This window comes from Crocodylus siamensis, chromosome 3 (assembly GCF_052110815.1).
Source record: "Crocodylus siamensis isolate JL-2025a chromosome 3, ASM5211081v1, whole genome shotgun sequence".
In the NCBI taxonomy this organism is placed as follows: domain Eukaryota; kingdom Metazoa; phylum Chordata; order Crocodylia; family Crocodylidae; genus Crocodylus; species Crocodylus siamensis.
This window is the reverse complement of record NC_143397.1, coordinates 206,328,334-206,348,156: the sequence shown is the minus strand read 5'-3', so window position 1 is coordinate 206,348,156 and position 19,823 is coordinate 206,328,334. Positions and strand designations below refer to the sequence as shown.

Here is a 19,823-nt window from a genome sequence, read left to right as displayed (position 1 = left end):
TTTCTCACTGTGTAACCACGACTTCCTTCCTACGCCGCAACTCTTCTGTGGTGTAAGTAATAATAAATCTTTAACCAAAACGCATTTAAACTCCCTGACTCCTCTCGCTTTTCCACCTGTACGACCACCGTATCGTACCCACATCCAGCCGGTCGTGCCGACCCAGGCTCACAGGTTAAGGGTGCACCGGTCCTTGGACGCGACAGGTGGGTGCAGGGTTTGTGAGATGTGTGACTGTGTAGGGGAGAGTGTGGTTGTGGGGTTTTCAGGAGAAGATTTGTGGGTATGGCGGGGTGTGCATGGGAACCCCCCAAAGCAGCCGCAGGGGCTGCCCTGCAGCTCCTTTGCACTGCCCCCACTGCCCTGTGGGGCAGCTGAGGTGGTGATCAGGGTAGCTCAGCACTTACCCCTGGCCCAAACAGTCTGGAGCCCACGTGCCATGCAGCACCTGCCCGCCACCACCAACAGAATGAGGCCTTTGCCCCATGCCCACTCCAGACTCACCCTGGTGGGAGTAGATCAGTGGGAACCTGTGCTACAGCCCCAATTCAGTGTGCCTCGTACCTGCTCCACACCCCCTACCAGGGGTGCATTCTGCCTCCTGCAGCAGGACTGCTTTTCTAGGCAGCCCTGCAGTACTGGTGGGGACCCACGCTGCAGCCCTGACCTGGCCCTGGACTTGCCTGCTCACGTTGAATAGTGGCAGCAGCAGCAGTGCTGGCCAGGCAAAAACTGTTGCTTCGTGTGGGGAAAAGTAGCCCTCTCCCTTTGCTGCTGCCTGGCACTCCCTGCTAAAGCAGCTCAGAGCCCATGCTGGGCTGCTCTGCGGCTCCTCTGCGCTGCCACTCCCGCCCCACAGAGCAGCCCGGAGGTGGCGGTGACCAGGCAGCCCAGCACAGGTTCTGGGAGACTGTAGCAGGGAGCTCTGGGCAGTAGGAAGGGGAAAGGGCTGCTTTCTCCCCAAGCTGAACAACAGCTTCTGCCTGGCCGGTGCTGCTGCTGCCACTATTTAGCAGGAGCAGGCGAGTCCGGAGCCGGGTCAGGGATGTGGCGCAGGTCCCCACTGATACCGTGGGGCTGGGGCCAGCAGCAGGTGGAAGAAGCTGCCACCGCCTCTCCTGTCTAGAACGCACCACTGCCTGACAGTGCCAGGCGGGACTGAGGGACCTGCCACAGGCCGGACAAAGCCACTCTGTGAGCCAGATCCAGCCTGCTAGCTGTATTTTGCCCACTCCTACCCTAGCACCTCCTAACAACATGCTATTTCTGTAGAGAATCCAGTATATCTGCTATCTTTCTGGCTGTGGTACTACTTGATTTTGCATGCACCGAGCCTCTTCATTTTTATACTTCATGGGAGTATTTTAGTGTGCCTCTTTGCAGAGGACACAGAAATGCAGCTCATTAAGAAGAACGAGGCAGCACATTTGCCGCACAATCAAAAACTGTTCGAGTGAATTAAGTATAAAAAGACCACTTGTGTCATCTACTCCCATCCATTCCATGGCAGCCTTGGGCATTTACAGATGTGCTGTGGGAGGGGGAGGGAGGGCGCTTTAATTAGAGCGGTTCCAAGAGCCGCTCTAAGTAAAGCACCCAGAGTATCACGTGTATCAGTGTCTCCACACTGAAAAATGGTGATCAGGGTGCTTTAACTAAAGTTCGTTCAACAAGCTTTAGTTACAAAGTGCCCCCACTGCCATTTGTCAGTGCGGAGATGCTGATACACATTATGCTGGAGTCTGCTAGACTGCAGTAATTACCATGCTCCAGTTGTAACAGTTGTTACAGTGCATCAGAACAGCCTCGCTGGCCATGTATAGACACCCCTTGTTTCCTGCTTTTGAGAGAAAGATGGAAAACATCAGAATGAAGAAACCATAGATGTGAAAAGAAACAGGGTAGGCTAAGTGCCAAAGGGGAGAAAGCTTAGAACAGCACATTAAGGTAAGGAAAAGAGATTATATGAAGCAACAAAGATGAAGCTACTGCTTCAACTTCATTAAGGTTAGATCACTATGTTCAGTTTTAAACAGAACTTTAAACCTTGATTTTATAAAAATGTCACTGAAATCATACAATTCAGGACAGAATATGACCTTCACATACTATTCTTCCTTGTATGTTGCTGAAAAAATGTATTGCTAGACAGGCCATCTTTACAAGTTTTCCCATGAGATTATCTTGTTCTTAGTTTCTCTTTTTGTGAGAAATCTACTACGTTATGGGATGGTCTAGTGTGACAGGATATGCTCTATCCTCCCAGCACACTAGAAGCATAAGTAATACAACTTCTAGAAAGTAGTTAGAAAAAAAAATCTAAAACACAGTTATTCATGCATATTAGCACATTCAGCATTAGCACCAAATAACTTGAGATACAGATTGTGTGACAGCTGTGCCCATTTTTAACAACAGTAGACAAGATCACTCTCAGGGTTTTGCATTGAAGTGCTAGCTTAATGAAGTTGGTTTACTTATTGAGTCTTTGTATCTGTTGGAGGTGGACTGAAAGGTCTGCAGAGCAGTGGAGTGTTTTACTAATAAGGGTGGAATACAAAGGTGCTTTTAGTATCTTGCTTTTAAATGTCTTGACTGAATAGTAAGGGGTGGATTTGGAGAAAGGGGCATGGCAGTGTGGTTGCATCCTTTTTTGGCTACGTGGAGCATGTGCAGTGAGCTGGTTCTCTGAATGTGCCATGAGCTCTGAGATCACTACCCATCAATGCGAGCTGTGGCTGGAGCTACTACTTTCAAGCAGCTCAGGATCCCAGGGGTGCAAGTGCAGCTGCTACCTCTTATCCTGCTGCTGAATTCAGCAAGGGGCTGGAAGATAGGAAGAAGCCTTTTCCAAGCTGCATTTCTGATCCTCTGTCAATAGGAGGCCAGTTTGTCAAGCTTGTCCCTGAAATGAACCACAATTAAATTAAATGAGCTGCAATTAACTTAGAAGCATGCAGCAATATCCCAGAAAAACTTAACAAATTTTATCCAGCATACTTCACTTGAGGCAAGACAATAGGTGTAAATGCCTGTAGGATCCCAGGACAAGACGCTTTTCTCCTGGGAAAAATGCAACATCTGTTTATAGCTTACAGGTCAGACAGACAACAAAAGGTAAATGGAATCAGATTGTGCTAATGAACCACAAGCACACTGCTGGTTTGTTATTTATTAACACTAATAAATGAGCTCATAATACTGATCAGGAGGTTTACACATCTCACAAAAAAACTCCATGTGACAAGTACCATGATACATATTGTAGAAACAGCCATGGCTGTGGCTGTAACAGTAAATAATGTTTCATTAACTGATTATTAATATATCAGAAAGCAATCACACAAGTTATTAATAAAAGTTTACAAACATTAAAAAGTGCATAACATTTTAAACCAACAAAAGAAGGTAATGTCACTTTCTGTTAATTAAAAAACCCCCACTTTTTATTCTGTGATTGATGCTTATGCGACTGCCACAGTATTAGTCATTCTTCTCACATACCTCATTCACAAGGAGGTAGGACTACCTCAATTCAAACCACTAGTGTAATTTCTAGTCTTTATAGAGGAGACAGGCTGGCATAGCTACAGCAGAATGAGCTATTCCATAATCAACTTAACAGTATGGACACTTCGTTCTGGAATAAAAGTGAATTTATTCCAGAACAGAGTGTCCACATAGGGAAGTTATTTTAGAATAGCTAAAATCATACCAGAATGGTTATGTTGGTCATTTTTCCCACAAGTTAACAAAAGACGTGTGTTTAACAGCAGGAACCACGGATTCACTAGCACCATGGGGGTTGTAGTTATTCTTAAAATCATTTTTTGTTGTTTTCGTGTTTTTTTTAACCACATAGGCTAAGTTTTGCTCTTGAAACTACAGTGATAACAAACTAATTGGACTGACTTAAGAAAAAGAGCCTGGAGAAAGATTAATAAATTGGAGACAAATTATGAGATAGGAAAGACCAAAATGTAAAGATTCAGTTCTAATTTCTGATATGCAGCTAACTACAGGCAAGTGGCAAAACTGTACCAGACACAAAACACACCAAACTATTTCACATTAATGAATCACTCTGAAGGCTCATCTAGTAATTAAATGGAGTGTTGATGAGTCGTTAGTTTTAGGCATGATCAGTTTAGCAGTTGACATTGAAATCTATCACGTGCGCACCACCACGTTATGCAAAAACCAGCCCTTTCAAACAAGTGGTAGAAAAATTCACAGTAACAGAAATATTCTTCATAAGCATTTTGAAGGGGCAGTGTAGAGCATCTAAATTGTACAATACAAAAACATTGTAAATAACAGCTGTAAAACACAGATGCAGAGTTCTAAAAACAGTGCTTTCTTTACAGTTCTTTTAGTGGGTGAACACTTTGGCCAGAAAATTTAAAACTCTGAGGATCACGCAAACCTTCGCCACAGAACACAATTGAATCCCCAATGTTTCAAAGGCCTTTTGCTACAAGAATGATCTAGTTTGTTCTACTTTCTACAAGCTGTGCCATGAAGTGGTTGTTCTGAAGAGATCCATCCAACTATGTCCTGGGATCAACAACGGAGTTTCAGCCATTGCTAATGACAGAGGTAGAGAGAATTCTGTCTGCTGCCATAGCCTGCCCCCTCATTTTTAGCATTACAGTGAGCAGGCTCCAGCAGCGAAACGCATCCATTTTCTTTTCCATCTGCTTGCTTGTGGAAACAAATTTGTTTCTCGGAGTCTGGAAAAACATCCAGCAGCTGCTCCTGTCAGTCAAAGTTGGATGTCAGCTTTCTTGTTTGGCTGCTTCCCCCTGGGCCTCTCCAGTTTGTTCATTTGGATTTCTTTGTGCATCTCCTTCACCTTCTGCAAGAACCAAACGAGAGGGATGACTGATCCCTTCCATAAAGGCATTTCTCTCTCAGAATATGTTTTGTCCCTCTCGTCCCCTCCCCCTGCACATGGTCCCTAGTAGAAAAGTGTTAAAAAACAAAATCAGAACTGATTTTTTTTTTTAAATTCTGTTACATGGAAAACTGTATAAAAACACATATTCAAAAAAGGCAATTGTGTCTGAACTGTTATCTATCATTTCTGGCAACACTTAAGATTACTAGCAGTAAAAACAAACAAACTATAAAGAGTCTTTCTGCAGATATCTAGATATTAGGCCTGTGCAAATAGAGAAGTGTTCGATTTGGATTCGGCCGATTTGGAGGACAGTGATTTGATTCAGTGACTGGAATCACTATCCCCATTTGATTTGGCCAAATAAGAATTGGACATTCAGCTGCAGGCTCTCCTGTAGCTCCTCCAGCTGTGCCTGCCTCTCCCCAGGTGGGGGGAGCCACAGGAAAAGTCCCCATGGCTGCTCTGCCTGGCCCCATGCCCCACTCGACCCCAGCCTCCCAGCACTTAAAAAAATAAATAAATAAAAAGCCTCACTGTCCCCAGCTATAGCAGTGGCTATCAGGGCCTCTGGGGGCTTGTGGCAGAGCCCCCTGTGCAGCGCAGGGCTGTGAGGGGCAGTGGGGATACCCCCCCAACCTGAAACCCATGTGGCAGCTGTCCCATGGTGCAGGTGCAGCGCAACTCAGCAGGGCACTGTGCACTGTCTGGGAGCTGGGACCACTGGGACTTTGTGCTGCTGGGCTCTGGCTGACAGGTGGAGCTGCCCTAGTTCACAGACAATGCATGGAGCCCTGCTGAGCCATGCTACACTCGCATGATGTAATAGCTGCTGCACGGGTGCCAACAGGTGGGGGGTGATCCCTGCTGCCCCCCACTGCCCTGTGCTGTGCGGGGTGGCTCTGCCCCCAGAGGCCCTCATAGCCACTACTACATCCAGTGAGTGCAGGGCTTTTTTTTTTTTTTTTTTTTTTAAAGTGCCGGGAGGCTAGGGCCAGGCAGGGGATGGGGCTGGGCAGGGCCGACATGGGGGCTTTCCCCACGGCTCCCCCCACTGGGGCTGATGCAGGCACAGCTGAAGGAGCTACATGAGAGCCTGCAGCTGCCCAGCTGTGCCTGCCTCTCGCTGGCCGATCTGAACCTCCGAATATCTCTGACTCTTTTCTGAGTCAATGTGGAGGCTTTGTATTCATTTTGGACCATTTAATAGGTCTCCTGATTCGATTCAGATTTGGAGATTCAGCTGCTGAATTGGGCCAAATCTCCTCCAAATTGAATCAGCAACTGAAGCTTCACACAGCCCTACTAGATATCATAAGTGTATTAATTTGACAATATAAGAAAACACTTGAATGTACTGAATATGAATACAGTTCAGTCAAGGGAGAAGCTGTTACAGCAGAAGACAAAAAATAGTAGTAATATAGTTCTTTCTCCATGTACTACACCCTACATCAGTTCAATTTTCTCACTGTAAGCTACAAGAATGTGTCTTTAAATGTGTCTTTAGTCATAAATGAAATTCCATTTGCTACCTTGAAAAAGGTTAAGAGGAGACTTGACAAAGCCTCAAAGTACCTATGTGGGAAGAAAGTATCTGATAGCATACTTCAAAAGCTCTTGTCCCCTAGATTCAGACTTAGTAAGAGTGAATAGTTCAAAGTTTATGTTTATTTACAAAATGAAAATAAGGCAGTTTTTAAACTAGGAGGGTAATTAACTATTGAAGCTGTCCGCAAAGGGATGGGGTGAATTCTTCATGACTTGAACTTAGTGAAGATTGGAAGTGTGAAGATAATTTATGCTATAATTCACTCTAATGGAATCCCTAGGTGAAAGTTCCTATGGAGGCTTATGAAGAGGGTCAGACGAGATGCTTATAGGGGTCTTCCTGACCCAAAAATGTAGATCTGAAGAAGGGCATGATGTACATGAAAGACTCTCTAACATCTTTCCCAACAGTTGGTTCAATAAAAAGTACCATACTTGGTCAGACCAGTCTAGCTCAGTATCTTGTATCTGACAGTGGTAAGTGGGAGATGTTTCAGAGCAGGGGTTCTCAACCCCCTTTGGCTCTTTGTCATCCAGCCTGAAGTGCTTCCCATTGACATGAAAAATTTGGCAGCAGGAGAGAGGTGGCAAGGCTCCCCCACCACCAAAATTCCAGACCCATAGCCTGGGCCCTGTGTGCTGGATTGAGAGTGTGATCCCAGTATGCAGAGGCAGTGCTGGGACCCAGAATATAATCCTGGCATGAAGGGCTGGCAGGGGCCGGTGCCAGGGCTGTAGGGCCAAATCCCGGCATGCAAGGGTAGGAGGGGGTGTTGCCAGCCTCACATGCCAGGATTGGGCTCTGGGGCTTTGACCGACTCTACCCCACTCACCTGGCTTGTAGGGCCGAAAAAGGTCAAGCACCACCTTTTTAGAAGTTTAATATAATCCATTCCCTTCCACACCCTCCCTGACATTAATCATCATTGGTTTAAGAAATGTCAGAGGATATACCCCGGAATGTTCTATTTAATAGCTATCAACCAACCTGTCTTCCATGAATTTTAGGGCTGCATGAAGCTTTAGGTACTGATTTGATTTGGAGGAGATTTGGCCCAATTTGGTAGCCAAATCCAAATTGAATCAGGAGACCAATAAAAAAGTCCGAATTGATTTAAAGCTCTCTGAATCAATTCAGAAAAGATTCAGAGAGATTTGGCAGTCCCCGCTTACCGCTGCAGGGAGCTGGATCCAGACTCTGTGCCAGTAAGTAGGGGATGGTGGGGGGGCCATTGGGGGGCCATCGGGACATCTGGGGGCTCACGACAGCTGGTGAGTGTGGGGCTTTTTTTTTATTTTTTTGCTCTTTTTTTTTAAAAAGAGCCAGCATGCTAGGCAGCCACTGACAGATCTGTGAGAGCATGAGAGTGTGAGGGGGATAGGGCCTGTCCGATTTGGAGATTTGGCCAATTCAGTGGTGACCGAATCTATGAATAAGATTCGGCCAAATAGATTCAGGACAGTGATTTGAATCACTGAACAGAATCACTGTCCCCTGAATTGGCCAAATCTGAAGTGAATATTAGCTGCATTAACTAATGAATTTGTCTAATATGCTTTTTTTGAATCTGCTTATACTATTCACAGATGGCATAACCAGGTTTGCAATCTGCCAAATCAATCCTGCTACTCCTAAAAATCTAAACATTGGTTTGTAGCCCACTCTACTACTGGAATCTAGGCTTTCAGTAGGATTAAGTGTGTATGTATTGCCATCAAAATGTATATCCAAATTATTTTCCTTTTTCAAATTACATACTATGCATCTATAACTATCATCATGCATGGCGATACACATGTGCAGTGTAAGGTATGGTCTCATAAAAAATAAGTTCTAAAAATTGTAACAATCATGACCTGCCCAAGAACCAGCAAGGGTAGCTGAAACATGCATGCTTTTGCAGACAATAATGCTTATTCTATTCATAACAGACTGACTTGTAAAAAGTTGATCCTGATTGATTGGTCAATTGGGGAGCCCCTGAGAGTCAATCTTAGTCTGGGGGGGTACTCCCCCAGACCGATATCAACTGTCAGAGGCTCTGCAGTCTAAAACAGTGGGATGCACATGGGGAGTGTCTGGGATGCAGTTTGGGAGCGGCAGGACACACGTGGCTGGGCTGAACTGCACCCCCTGGCTCCGGGACTGGGCCAGGTGAGTGGGACACTCCTTCTCTGCACCCCCTGCCATTGGTTGAGTCGGGCCCCAGTTGGGCCAGGAAGGGTCGGAGCCTGGGCAGCTTGTCTAGGCATGCAGGAGGCTCCTACTGCTGCACACACCCCAGTGGAGGCATGGGAGCCACGTGCCCCCTGATATGTGCCCGGGTCTTTGCACCCCAAGCCCTGAGTGACCTGCTGCGTGGGGGGAGAAAGGGTGGGTAGACACACAGTAGATCCTGGACTGGACTTTTTCTTCAAAAAGTGATCTTCACCTAAAGAGGTTGGAGACCACTACGCTACAGGCTTCTTGATCAATCAGCTGGTATGCAGGCCTCCTATTTAATGGCCAAGCCTCGGCTAACTGTGCCCACTGAACTCTATCTGTTCTACAAAGGTTCCTGCGATTCTTATCTTTGCTACAGAAGCATACTATTTCTTTAAGGATTCTTTTCAACTCATCTTTAAAAAGAAGCAGTCCTGTCTAATTTCCATTAAACTAGTTTACTTGGTTTAACTATTACTTTCGCTCTCCTTTAAGATCTTTTATTGGTTATTGGTTAAGATACAGTATATGGCCAACATTCAAAAAACAGAGGTCCAGGCCTCCCAAAATAATTAGTTTGGCTAAAAAAATCCTTTAACATAATTTTTTCCCTCCTGGTTTCTGAAGCATCAGAATACATGTAGATAATGGTCTCAAACTTTCTTTCCCACAACTAGGATGGCTACAAATCTTAAAAAAAAAATAAAGCTAACAATCTTGCATACTGTGCTTATTCTAGTAGATAGGGTTTTAAAACAGAGATAAAATATTGAAAGACTTAGAAAAACTGGAGGTAGATCAGACATCTCTGCTAATGATTTCTGTTCAAATTCCATCTTACTGTCCTATCCAATTACTCTTGGCCTTTCGGGGTCTATCAACTCCCAGAGGCCACACCACTGACTTAATCCTCTCAAAACATACCACATAAGCTTGAATGCCTATGTTTTCTTCTGTTTACTTTTACTGATCTATGCTTCAGCTATGACCACCTTTTTCCTAATCTTATGCTCTGCATGTCAGTCAGTCTCATTTCAAAGTCACCTCCTGTCCTTATACTTTTTCACCTTGCTGTATTATTTCATTGTAATAGTCTGTACGGTAGTCTAGACAGAAAATGGTTTGAATCTATTCTAAAGGAAAACACTCAGCTCACTGAACTACTAATTTCTCTATGGAAGTATACATTTAAAGTCTTTCATTTCTATAAAATGATTTATTTCCCCCCACTTTTTGGTAGTACACATACTGGAAAGGTTATTCCTGTTCCTTACAAACAGGTGTCTGCATCATAAAGTTTCCAAAATGACAGACAGAAAATCATTTGTACCATGCTGTGTAGTGCCAAGTATTGGACTGGCATGAAGAGAGTGAATTATTATCTTACCCTGGCAAAACTTTGAGGGAGCAGTGGTTCATAACAAGTTGTTCTGACACTGAGTATCAAATTTAGGATCTGTTATTAGGGAAGATGTTCGCCTTAGCTGCTATCAATCTGACGCTTTTCAACAGGACTTAAATTTGCAAAATAAGGAAAAACTGAAACCAAAACAACACAAAAAGGCATTCTGCAACAGGAATATCTATATTTAACCATGCCGTTTTAGAGGATATGGAAGACACTTTTCATATAGCCGGTGACCTAACACGTTTTTTATGAACTGCTCTTAGAATCATTTGAGCAGCAAGAGAGAAGTCTGAAACAAATGAAATATAATCCTGAATTGTGTTACAAATTTAGGTTCATAATTGTTTAACCATTCCTTGGATTTCAGATTAAGGATCCCTCTCATCACAACAGCTGCAGCATTCTAATAAATATAGGAACACAAATTATTGGTACTACATCAAATTCCCTTTCATGAGCACAAGATATAGATCCAGCTACTAATTTCTTTCTCTGCATTTGCCATTTACCTACAAGACAATATGCAGTATGTTTCCAATCAAAATAATTTAAGTTTCATTCTAACTGAATTTTGTGATAGGTAAATTTAAAGATAGAAGCAGGATATGTTGAATACTGATGCTAGACCTTTTGACTGCATCTCAAATATAGTCTAGGAACTCAGGTCTTCATCTTTTAAAATATCGGTATACAAATATTTTACTGTATATGATGCGAGAGTCCTGTCCCATTAAAAAAACACCCAAACTTTTAACCTTCCTGAAAAGGGATGTCCCAGGAGGCTCTATGTGGCTAGTTCACCATAGACAGACCTACGTAGTCTCCAGGTTGGTCTGGTGCATGAAGATAAACAAATCTAGTCACCCAAATCCAGAAATTCTCTCCCCTGATCTGTTCAGAGATGAGCTCTCAAACCCTGCTTTCCCTCTCCACCAGGAGCGTGTGTATGTATGCACGAGTATGCATGATAGTTGCTTGCCACTTGCCTGGTTTTTCATGCTCTACTTCTTACATTAAGGGTCATTAAACTTGTTGGGAGCTTGTTGTAATAAAACACTGGAGCAACTAGTAAACATTAAGAACTAGATGTATGGCCATGGCAATTCAAATCAAGAAAGAAGAGCATCAACATTTACTACAAGTCAACATGAAATGACTATTCATATTAATAACAATCACATTACCATCACTTTGTCTGACTTTATGCAAACCATAATTATTAAACCTCAGGCATGCCTGTGCTGCATTAAAGGGTTTTATTTTTGCAATGACATTGTGAATCAACTATTTTTTTCCTTCAGCCATGGAGAACACATCTGATTTTCCCCAAGGGACCTTTCTTACATGGATTTTTCCATTCCCCATTGCTCTAAACAATACACTCAAGGAATCAGAAGGGCTGAAGTATGGAAGTAGAAAACCTTCAAATGTAATGAGTTAATGCAGATACAGAAACCCACATCGGCAATACTAGATGAAGTGTCTGAATTTATGCATTTACTTTAGAGTTTGGGAGTTTTTGGGACGGAGGACAGGAAGAATGTGTGCAAGCAAGCTCTGTTCTCTGTTTACCAAGTTACTGGCTTTTTAACTTTCCTTTCTAAAACCAACAAGCAGAATAAAAGAAAAGCACTTACCTGTTTTGTTTATATCAAGCTCTGCTAACTTTAGAGCTAGTTCACTGGAGTTCCCTCCTGTGGAGGACACAAGGATATCATGTAGTGCATTTCTTCTACCTGTTCTTCCTGAAGCGATAAAATCTGCATATGTAGATTCCACATCAGTCATTGCTAAAAAATATCCACATAGCAGTACCTAAAGTAGGAAAAGAAGACAAATATTTAGAACACCAAAATGACAAAGACTTCTCTTCATGAAGATAAAGCATTTCAAGCTTATAAAGCATTTCAAGCTTGCTGTCTAGGGACAGAAGTTACACATAAATCAGTTTAAGTGATCAGAAACTGGTTTAAGCCTGTAACAGAACAGACGTTCGGTGCACATAAGCCAATTTCAAAATGGCTGAAACTGGTTTAAAGATAAACCTGGTTGAATGTAGTATCACACTTAACTGATTTTTGTCAAACCGATTTATGGAACTTCTGTCCCAGACCCCTTCCTGGTTCAAGTTAAATCAATGTCCCCTAGCATCCCAGCATTTTGCAGCCATGGGCTGGACTGGGCTGTGCTGTCTGCTCCAGAGAGCAGGGCTGGCTCTGCCCTTCTGCTCCCTAGCTGCAGCAGTGAGGGCTGGCTCACTGGCCTCACTGGCTCCCCAGGCAACCCCCTGTTGGGGTCTGGCACCAGGGAGGGGGTTACATTTCCCTTCCCCCGAGTATGACGGTACCCTGCCCTGCTTACTTAGTTCTGGCTATGACTGTGGACTACAAATCCCAGAGGCACTTGGAAGCAGGAAAAGGAAGTGATGAGCAACCCTACAGAGTCCTACTGCTCTGAGTCTGGTCTGCAAATTCCAGAGCCCACAGGGGCAACAGGAAGAAGCAGCAAACACACGGCCCATGCTGGCTGTGCATCAGAGAGCCACGCTCTAGCACCCCCAGGCTTCTGGCTTGAGCCACTGCAGGCATGTAGCTGTATTTCCCAAATCAAAAGTGACCATCTGTTCATTTGCTTATTGGTGCAATCTTTGCAGCTTAGACTAACCTGCAAAGACTGAATCAATTCAGCCTCGGGCTGTTTGACCATCTATACTTGGCCTTTATCTACAACCCCTTGCCTACAGCCACATTGCTAGGTTTAAAAAACAAAACAAACAAAAAATGGCTTTGAAAAATTCCAGAAGAGTCCAGTTTGCTGCTACAGGAAAAGGGAGCACCAGGATCCAAATAAAAGGGAAGAAATGTGCCATCAAAAAGCACATGGAGAGCTAGTTTCTGCCCTTTATCACTAGTTCTACACACAAGCAGTCATCCAGGAAGAAGTGGTTTCCTGAAGGTCAAAATTCTCAGTGGGTCAGTTATGCTGATAGTTCCACAAAAGTCAGCTACAGAAGCTGCACAGGCCTCTCAGAAGGATCACTTACAACAGCAGCAAAAAGAATTATCCCCTTCTTTTTTGTTAACAATGCCTTAAAGATAAAACACTTCCCCTAGGCAGGGTCAACCACTCTTGTCCAGTTTGTCCAAACTCTCCTTACACTCCTCCAGTGATGCAATTTCCACATTGTCCTAAGATAATCGAGCCCAGAGCTTAACCATGCTTAGAATTAGAACATTTTCCCTAAAATTTATATGTGTCTTGCAACTGAAGCCCAACTCTTGCCCATTTAAACTACAACATAGAGAAGCTTGTGTCTCTATTACTGATGAAAATAAGTGGGGGTTTTGCTTCCTTTGTGCACTGGCATGGATTCTCTTCATTTACTTGTTCCACCCCAACAGCTGAATCATACATGAAACTCAGACTGAACCACGCTAAAAGAGAGTTTCAAAGGCTTTGAGAAAGATATGTGGAAGATGTGGAATAGTATCAACTTTGTAACCAGAGGCATTTCACATGATTGCCTTCTCCCTACAAGTCTTTGATGAACAGATGCTACGTGTAAACACTGCAGAAAATGGCACTGGTAGAAGGGTGATATCACATATGCCGTTTCTAAACCAATCCATACCTACCAATCCACCCAGTAGTCATATTTAGATATCGGCATTTCTGGAATAACTACAGCAAAGTTTCCAAGTATTATTTAAAAATGTTTACATATCACTGTTAACTTAATTCATCTGTGCACTATGAAATACACCCTTAAAGTCAACAACATTTTTTATGCAATGGATTTAGAGTATTCAAGAGACATTCAACCCTTTTTCTTTTAACAAACTGTCTTTATTTACTCTTAAACAAGCCATTATCTTCACAAATCTTGGCAATTCCTGTCTGATCCTATTTCTTCAGCTCCCTCACTGTCAGCACAGCCGGGGTCAGTCAGTCAAGTCAGCCTTGCACCCTTACTGAAGCATAAGGATGAGTTGTTTGAGAAGCCAGGGAAAAGGGATTATGTATAGTACTTTATAAAGGCTAAATATAGCTGTATCAAATATCATTGCAAGAGTCACTTCTCTGAAGAGAAGTTTGGGGCTACGAAGCTTCTGAGAATGAAGTAGTGACATGCGCCAAATGCTGAATGGCTTACATGCTAATTTTATTCCTATAAAAGACAGCCAAGAAACCTGCTTGGGAGAAAAACAGAACGGAAAGAGGTCAATGACGACTGAAAGCTTGTCGATGTATGCAGAATTGTCTTGTGCTTTTCAGTTACTGAAAGCTTTCATAGGTGCCACAATAATCCACAGCACAGAGTATTTATTGCTTCCTGCAGAATGTTCTCTCTTCATAACAGTGTGGAAGTGACACAGTTGAGGCATTTACTCTTCTGTATAGCCTCCAACTGCAAATATTTAATTAAACAAACAAAAAAAATCAATTCAAGGCAAATAAAGTGGAAGTGGGAGCAGAGAAGAGGCAGCTAACATTATCCTCATGGGCCACAATAGAAAGTAAAAGAAAACTTCCGAATTATCTGTCCTGTCTTCCAGAGAGGTAAATATGACATGACCTCTTAGTCATCTTTCTGACATCTATTCCCTCATTTTAGGAAACATACTTGTATAATGTGCGTTCAGTCCCTTTGTTTAAGGCTGGCTTCGAGAACACTACATGTAAAGCCACGGAGTAATTCAAAGTTGCAACTGCAAGGAGCTTGAATTTTGATGCCAACAAATCAGTCTGAAGTCTACCCAGTATAACCCCCTTCCAGGATGCTGCCTTAAATTCAGTGCAACAGTGCTCTAAATAAGGAATTATCTTTCCATTCATGGAAAACTACACAAGTTGCTGATTGGAGTGGGTTTGCTAGCAACTTGATGAGGAGCAAGGGGGTAGGGGAAAAAAAATCTCCCAACACTACAGCAAATTATAGCCACTCCTCATGTTTCTTTTATTTTCCACATTAATGCTACACTGCTTCCCATCCTTCATAACAATAATGGCAGTTTCTAGGACCCCTTCCCTTTTCCTGTCCTCTTTTCTACCCTTTGTATTCTAACCACTGCTTCCTATTTAGCAGCTCAGCTTCCTGCAGTTGCTTATGAAGGCCTCTGCTTATGAAAGTTATGCTATACCTCTCCAACAAATCTACTCTGCCTTCTGCCTAATTTCCAGAGTTAACAGGATTAATAAATAATGGGATCTCTATAAAGATTTCTCCATAAAACAGGTTAGATTATTCTCCTCTGTCAAGAGAAGAGATTGGTGGAGACCAGATTTGTAGTGCTGCCATTACAAAGCAAGCCTCCAAATACCAGGCTTCTGATGCAAAGTGTTCACTGGCAGAATCCAAGAAACTCCACCAGTTGTCTTTTAGCAGGCCCTCATCTACCATGATTATTGGAAGACAATGAAGAAGGGGTGGTCTGCTCCAGTCTGAATTCCTGCCCTGCTCTTCTGAATTAGTTGTCAAATGACACCTGTACATGCAGTCTTGCTTTATGTAACTGGCACATATCCCTACCCTCACTGTGTCCAAGTTATACCTGTCCTTGGATTAGCCTTGCCTATTGTGTCCATATTAACATAATAATGAGAAAATAGTTATTCAGAGGGGCGTAGTTTCTTGAGCCATTACTTTATAAGTTATTTAGTTGTTGGCATCCAGTAACCCTGATATATCAAGCCTTTTGCATTGCCCAATCCAGATTAGGCCATGATCCAAGTCTGGCAGCTGTCATCCCAGCCTCCCGAGTCAACTCAAGAGGGTTGTTTTTTTTTTAAGTAATTCTCATTCTTGGAAGCCTGGTTTGTTAAACTTAAATTTTGAAAACAGAGTAGTTTATTTGTGTTCCCAGAATTCATTCCCTCAACAGCAAGATATTACTCTTCCAGGTTTAGTGCTCCCATGACCAAGATCTCCAAAGGGCTGCAGGCTGTAGAAGAGTGGACTGCTTAGGATTCATGCAGAAATGCACAGAACTTTCTGAAGCATTTTTCTTGTTGTTCTGGAGTATTTTACGCAGACCATGAATCCATGAAGCCCTCAGATTATATTTATTTCTCAGATGCTCCAGAACAACATGGAAAATATTTTGAAACTTTTAATGCTGTGGGCATCCTTCCCCTACCATCATGGAGAAAAGCACTTTTCCTCTGCTGCCGTGGGAAAGGCAGTGGTGGCAGCTGGGTCCTGGCATCTGCCTACCTGCATCCTATCTGCACCCTCAAAAAGTCTGACTGGTGCTCTAATAAGCTGCCACAAGAGGTACTGCAGGGCAGCTACAGCCATGGTTATTTTTGCTCCCCTTTCCCAACAAAAGTGGCACCCAGGGCTCCTGCCCTGGTCATTCTACCTCAGTTATGCTACTAGCTGTGATAATGTATCCAGTAGCAGAACATGTTCTTTTGGTAAATTTGATATTTTTTATTAGACCAACTGAATAGCTGGAAAAATTGGTCTCTGCAAGCTTTTGGTGTTTCTTCCCCCAGCAGCATGAAGTAAGCATACATGAAAGCCTGAATTTTGTGTAAACCATGCTTTTGTTTTCTGATTTTTCACCAGATCAACAGGGTCCTGCCCACTGATTTGTACTGAGGCTGGCTGGACTGGCATATGTTCTGACATTCTGGGACTAATCAGATAGTTTATCAGAAATCATATTAGATAGCTGCAGAGAAGCAAGTATCATGCGATACTGAATTTCCATAAACATACACATTTTAAATCTTTAATTTAATAAGTATGAATATTATTACAGAAAGAGTAATAACGATAATCACTAAGTTTGAATGAACTCTAGTTTCTAAGAAAAAAAATTCCAAATACAAGCAGGGTGGATAAAAATCAATGGTTTAAAAGTAAAAAATAATAAAATAGATTTTTTATTGAAATCTTTTTTTTTATTTAATTGTATTTTTTGGTTGTCTAAGATGCTTTTAAAAATTATATAAAGATAGTTTTAATTTAACATATGTTAAAGCTTGAAGATATCATTATGGAGTAGGGATTATAACTTCTAATTATATACATTTGAGACAATATATACATGTAATCATTTTAGAAGTTTTATGAATAGGCCACAATAGACTACGGGCTATATTAGGGGCCCAATCATATGGGGTTCCCAGAGGCTCCTCTATAGATTAGTAAAGATTAAAGAAAACCCCTCTACCTGATGGGATTCAGTGCTCTGTCTAGAAGAGCCCATTAAACATCTCTGTGATATTTAGTTTCAGTTCTCAAACTGTGGATTTGTGTCTCCAGAGATCATAGGCAGACAAGGTTCTTTGGGTAAATGTGGTATCTTTTAGTAGACCAACTAAATGTTAGAAAAATTGTTCTTTGCAAGCTTTCAGGCATAAACGCCCTTCTTCAGGCATAGGGAGAATTTGTTGTCTCCAGAGATAACATCCTTGTTAACAGCAGTACATGGAGATGAGAGATAAAAGACCTGATTACCCACCATCCCTGTTGTCTCTGCAAGTTTGTGTACACAGTTAAGCCCTTGCCTTTCTCTAGAAGTGTAAAAGTTTCAAGAAGTTCAAGAAATAAAGGATATTAAACAACAAGAATGCACTTTTTGTAGAAAACAATGATTAAATCGAGGCTTCCCTGACCAGCAATTTAAATCAAGTTTTACACTGATTTGATTTAAATCAAATCCATACTAAATAGAGAGTAAAATTTTTGAAAATCTAGTCTTATAGGAAACTATTTTAATCAATTTCTTTTGTGCCTCTTCAATACACTAAATTACAAAATGTTAGGTTAAAAATTCCTGCTTTGAAACTATATTAGATTTGTATCCTTTCTTCCATTCTTCTTTCTTCATAATATAATCAAATTGCACTTCAAGCTATAACAACGGCAGATTACAGCTATTTGTATCGCTTAGAAGTTAGTGAAATAAAACTGGATTATCACTTTAACAGTACCTTAACATAGACAATATTGAAATCTGTCGCTTATCATGGAACTGGACCTTCACAGCTACAAACATCATTCTAACACTACCAGCAAAATAAAGGTCATTAAGTTAGCGCTGCTGAATAAGCATAGTGGACTCCAACTTAAGAGGAAGTGATATACATATATGGTTGTCCAGATTTTCTAACGACTTCCACACGTGAAAAGGGTCTATTCTTATTTTTGTCAAGTTTGGTTATTTAATGTCACTTGAAGCAGTGACAAAATTCTCCCTTTATTTTACTGGAAGAGTTCTTTAACCAGCGAGTTTAGGGCTACCCTCAAATATAGGTTTCCCTCGATTTATATGGGTTCTGTATGTGTGAATTCACTCTTATGCAATGGGTCTTTTATACCAAAAATTTGTCATATGGGGGGTAAATTCACTCTTATGCGATATATGTGGCAGTCAGATGCTTTGTGCAGTGAACTGTGGGAGCGATGTGCACCAAAATATAGTTTCCTGTGTGGGATCTGTGCTCTTCGCTTGTTTTCTGCGACATGTTTCTGTAGTTGCCATCTCCAGTATGGTAACATTCACCACCACCCCACGCTTGTGTGTACTGTCTGCTGTTGGTGAGTACCAAAATTGTCTGGTAAAAGTGGTAGAAATGGGTCTGGAGGTCAGTACAGTTGAGGTCTTGGAACGCATCCCTATTTGTTACATTTTAAAGTGGATTCCCTTTATACAAATTCAAGTTATGTGCCATTTTCAAAGAAACGCATGTACAGCATAAAGTGAGGGAAACCTGTAATCTGAAGTGAGAGAAAATACATGAAAATACATGCTCCATACTAAGACCTATTGAAATTGCTGCTCATAGACAACACAGGTTAGTAGTTCACATGGCTCTGGAATTCAGTCTATTCAAGGAACTGGTAAATCTACTGAGGTTTTTAATTGGTCTTTAACTCACATCTGTAGTTTCTTACAGCTTGCCTTCCCTTCAGAAGGGAAAGAAGGAACACTAAGATGGAGACAGAAAAGCCCATGACAAGCAGTTCACTCTGGTATGTAGCACATGTTATTTACTGGAGTACAAGGTAGTTTAATTTGCTCTAAAGATTATTGCATTGAGAAACACCATCCTTTTCAACCTACATACTCAATGGAGAATTAACAATGGCTTTTTCTGCCTTTAAAGAAAAAATTCCCAAACTTTGGCTTGTAATGGTTGCATCACAATCCAAGTGTTATTTAAGATGTAATTACACACACACACACACACACCCTTGTAGGTGAGAGTCTGAAGAATCTGAATAATGCCTAACCTGCACGGGGGGGGGGGGGGGGAACAGCCTATAATCCTTGGATGGGTGCCGTAACCACTAGCTATTGGGCTAAAAATGGATGGGCATGTCTTTCCTATGTTTGTTTCCACTGACACCCACATAGGCTAGCCAAGTTATTTCTACTTCATCAGAGGTGAAACTGTAAACTGTATTTGTGCCAAAAGTAGCACACATATGGCTAGATAACTGCAATTTAGGCATGCAAAATGAAATGGGAAGTAGCCCTTGATGTACAAAGCTGAATAAAATTACTTGGGAGTTAACATGTCATTCGTCCAGGCCTTGTATTGTGGTACAGAATGAATAAATAAAATTTGCTTACACATGGTGGGTGAGGAAACTGATGGCAGATGTTAATGCATCTGAATACAGAGGTGGTTAGCCTCTAGGGCATCTTACAGGAGCATCAAGGCTGCTCTGGTGCTGTAATTACAGCATGTTGGAGCAAGCTTGATTAATTGAGGGGAGGGGCCACCTGGCCCCTTGATTCTGG

At 42.1% G+C, this 19,823-nt stretch overlaps 1 protein-coding gene across 3 annotated transcripts in view; it reads right to left on the bottom strand.

Annotated features, from left to right (window-relative positions):
- Positions 1–3,127: 3,127 nt before the first annotated feature.
- The window catches only part of PKIA (cAMP-dependent protein kinase inhibitor alpha), a 72,925-nt gene continuing 56,229 nt past the window's right edge, over positions 3,128–19,823 (bottom strand). For all 3 annotated transcript variants that reach the window (XM_090040216.1, XM_090040217.1, XM_090040215.1), the window contains exons 2-3: positions 11,700–11,877; positions 3,128–4,858 (exon numbers count right to left, since the gene is read on the bottom strand). In XM_090040216.1, coding sequence (XP_089896342.1) covers positions 4,779–4,858; positions 11,700–11,850 — 231 coding nt within the window. In that variant the 5' untranslated portion in view covers positions 11,851–11,877 and the 3' untranslated portion in view covers positions 3,128–4,778. The remainder of the gene's footprint in view (positions 4,859–11,699; positions 11,878–19,823) is intronic.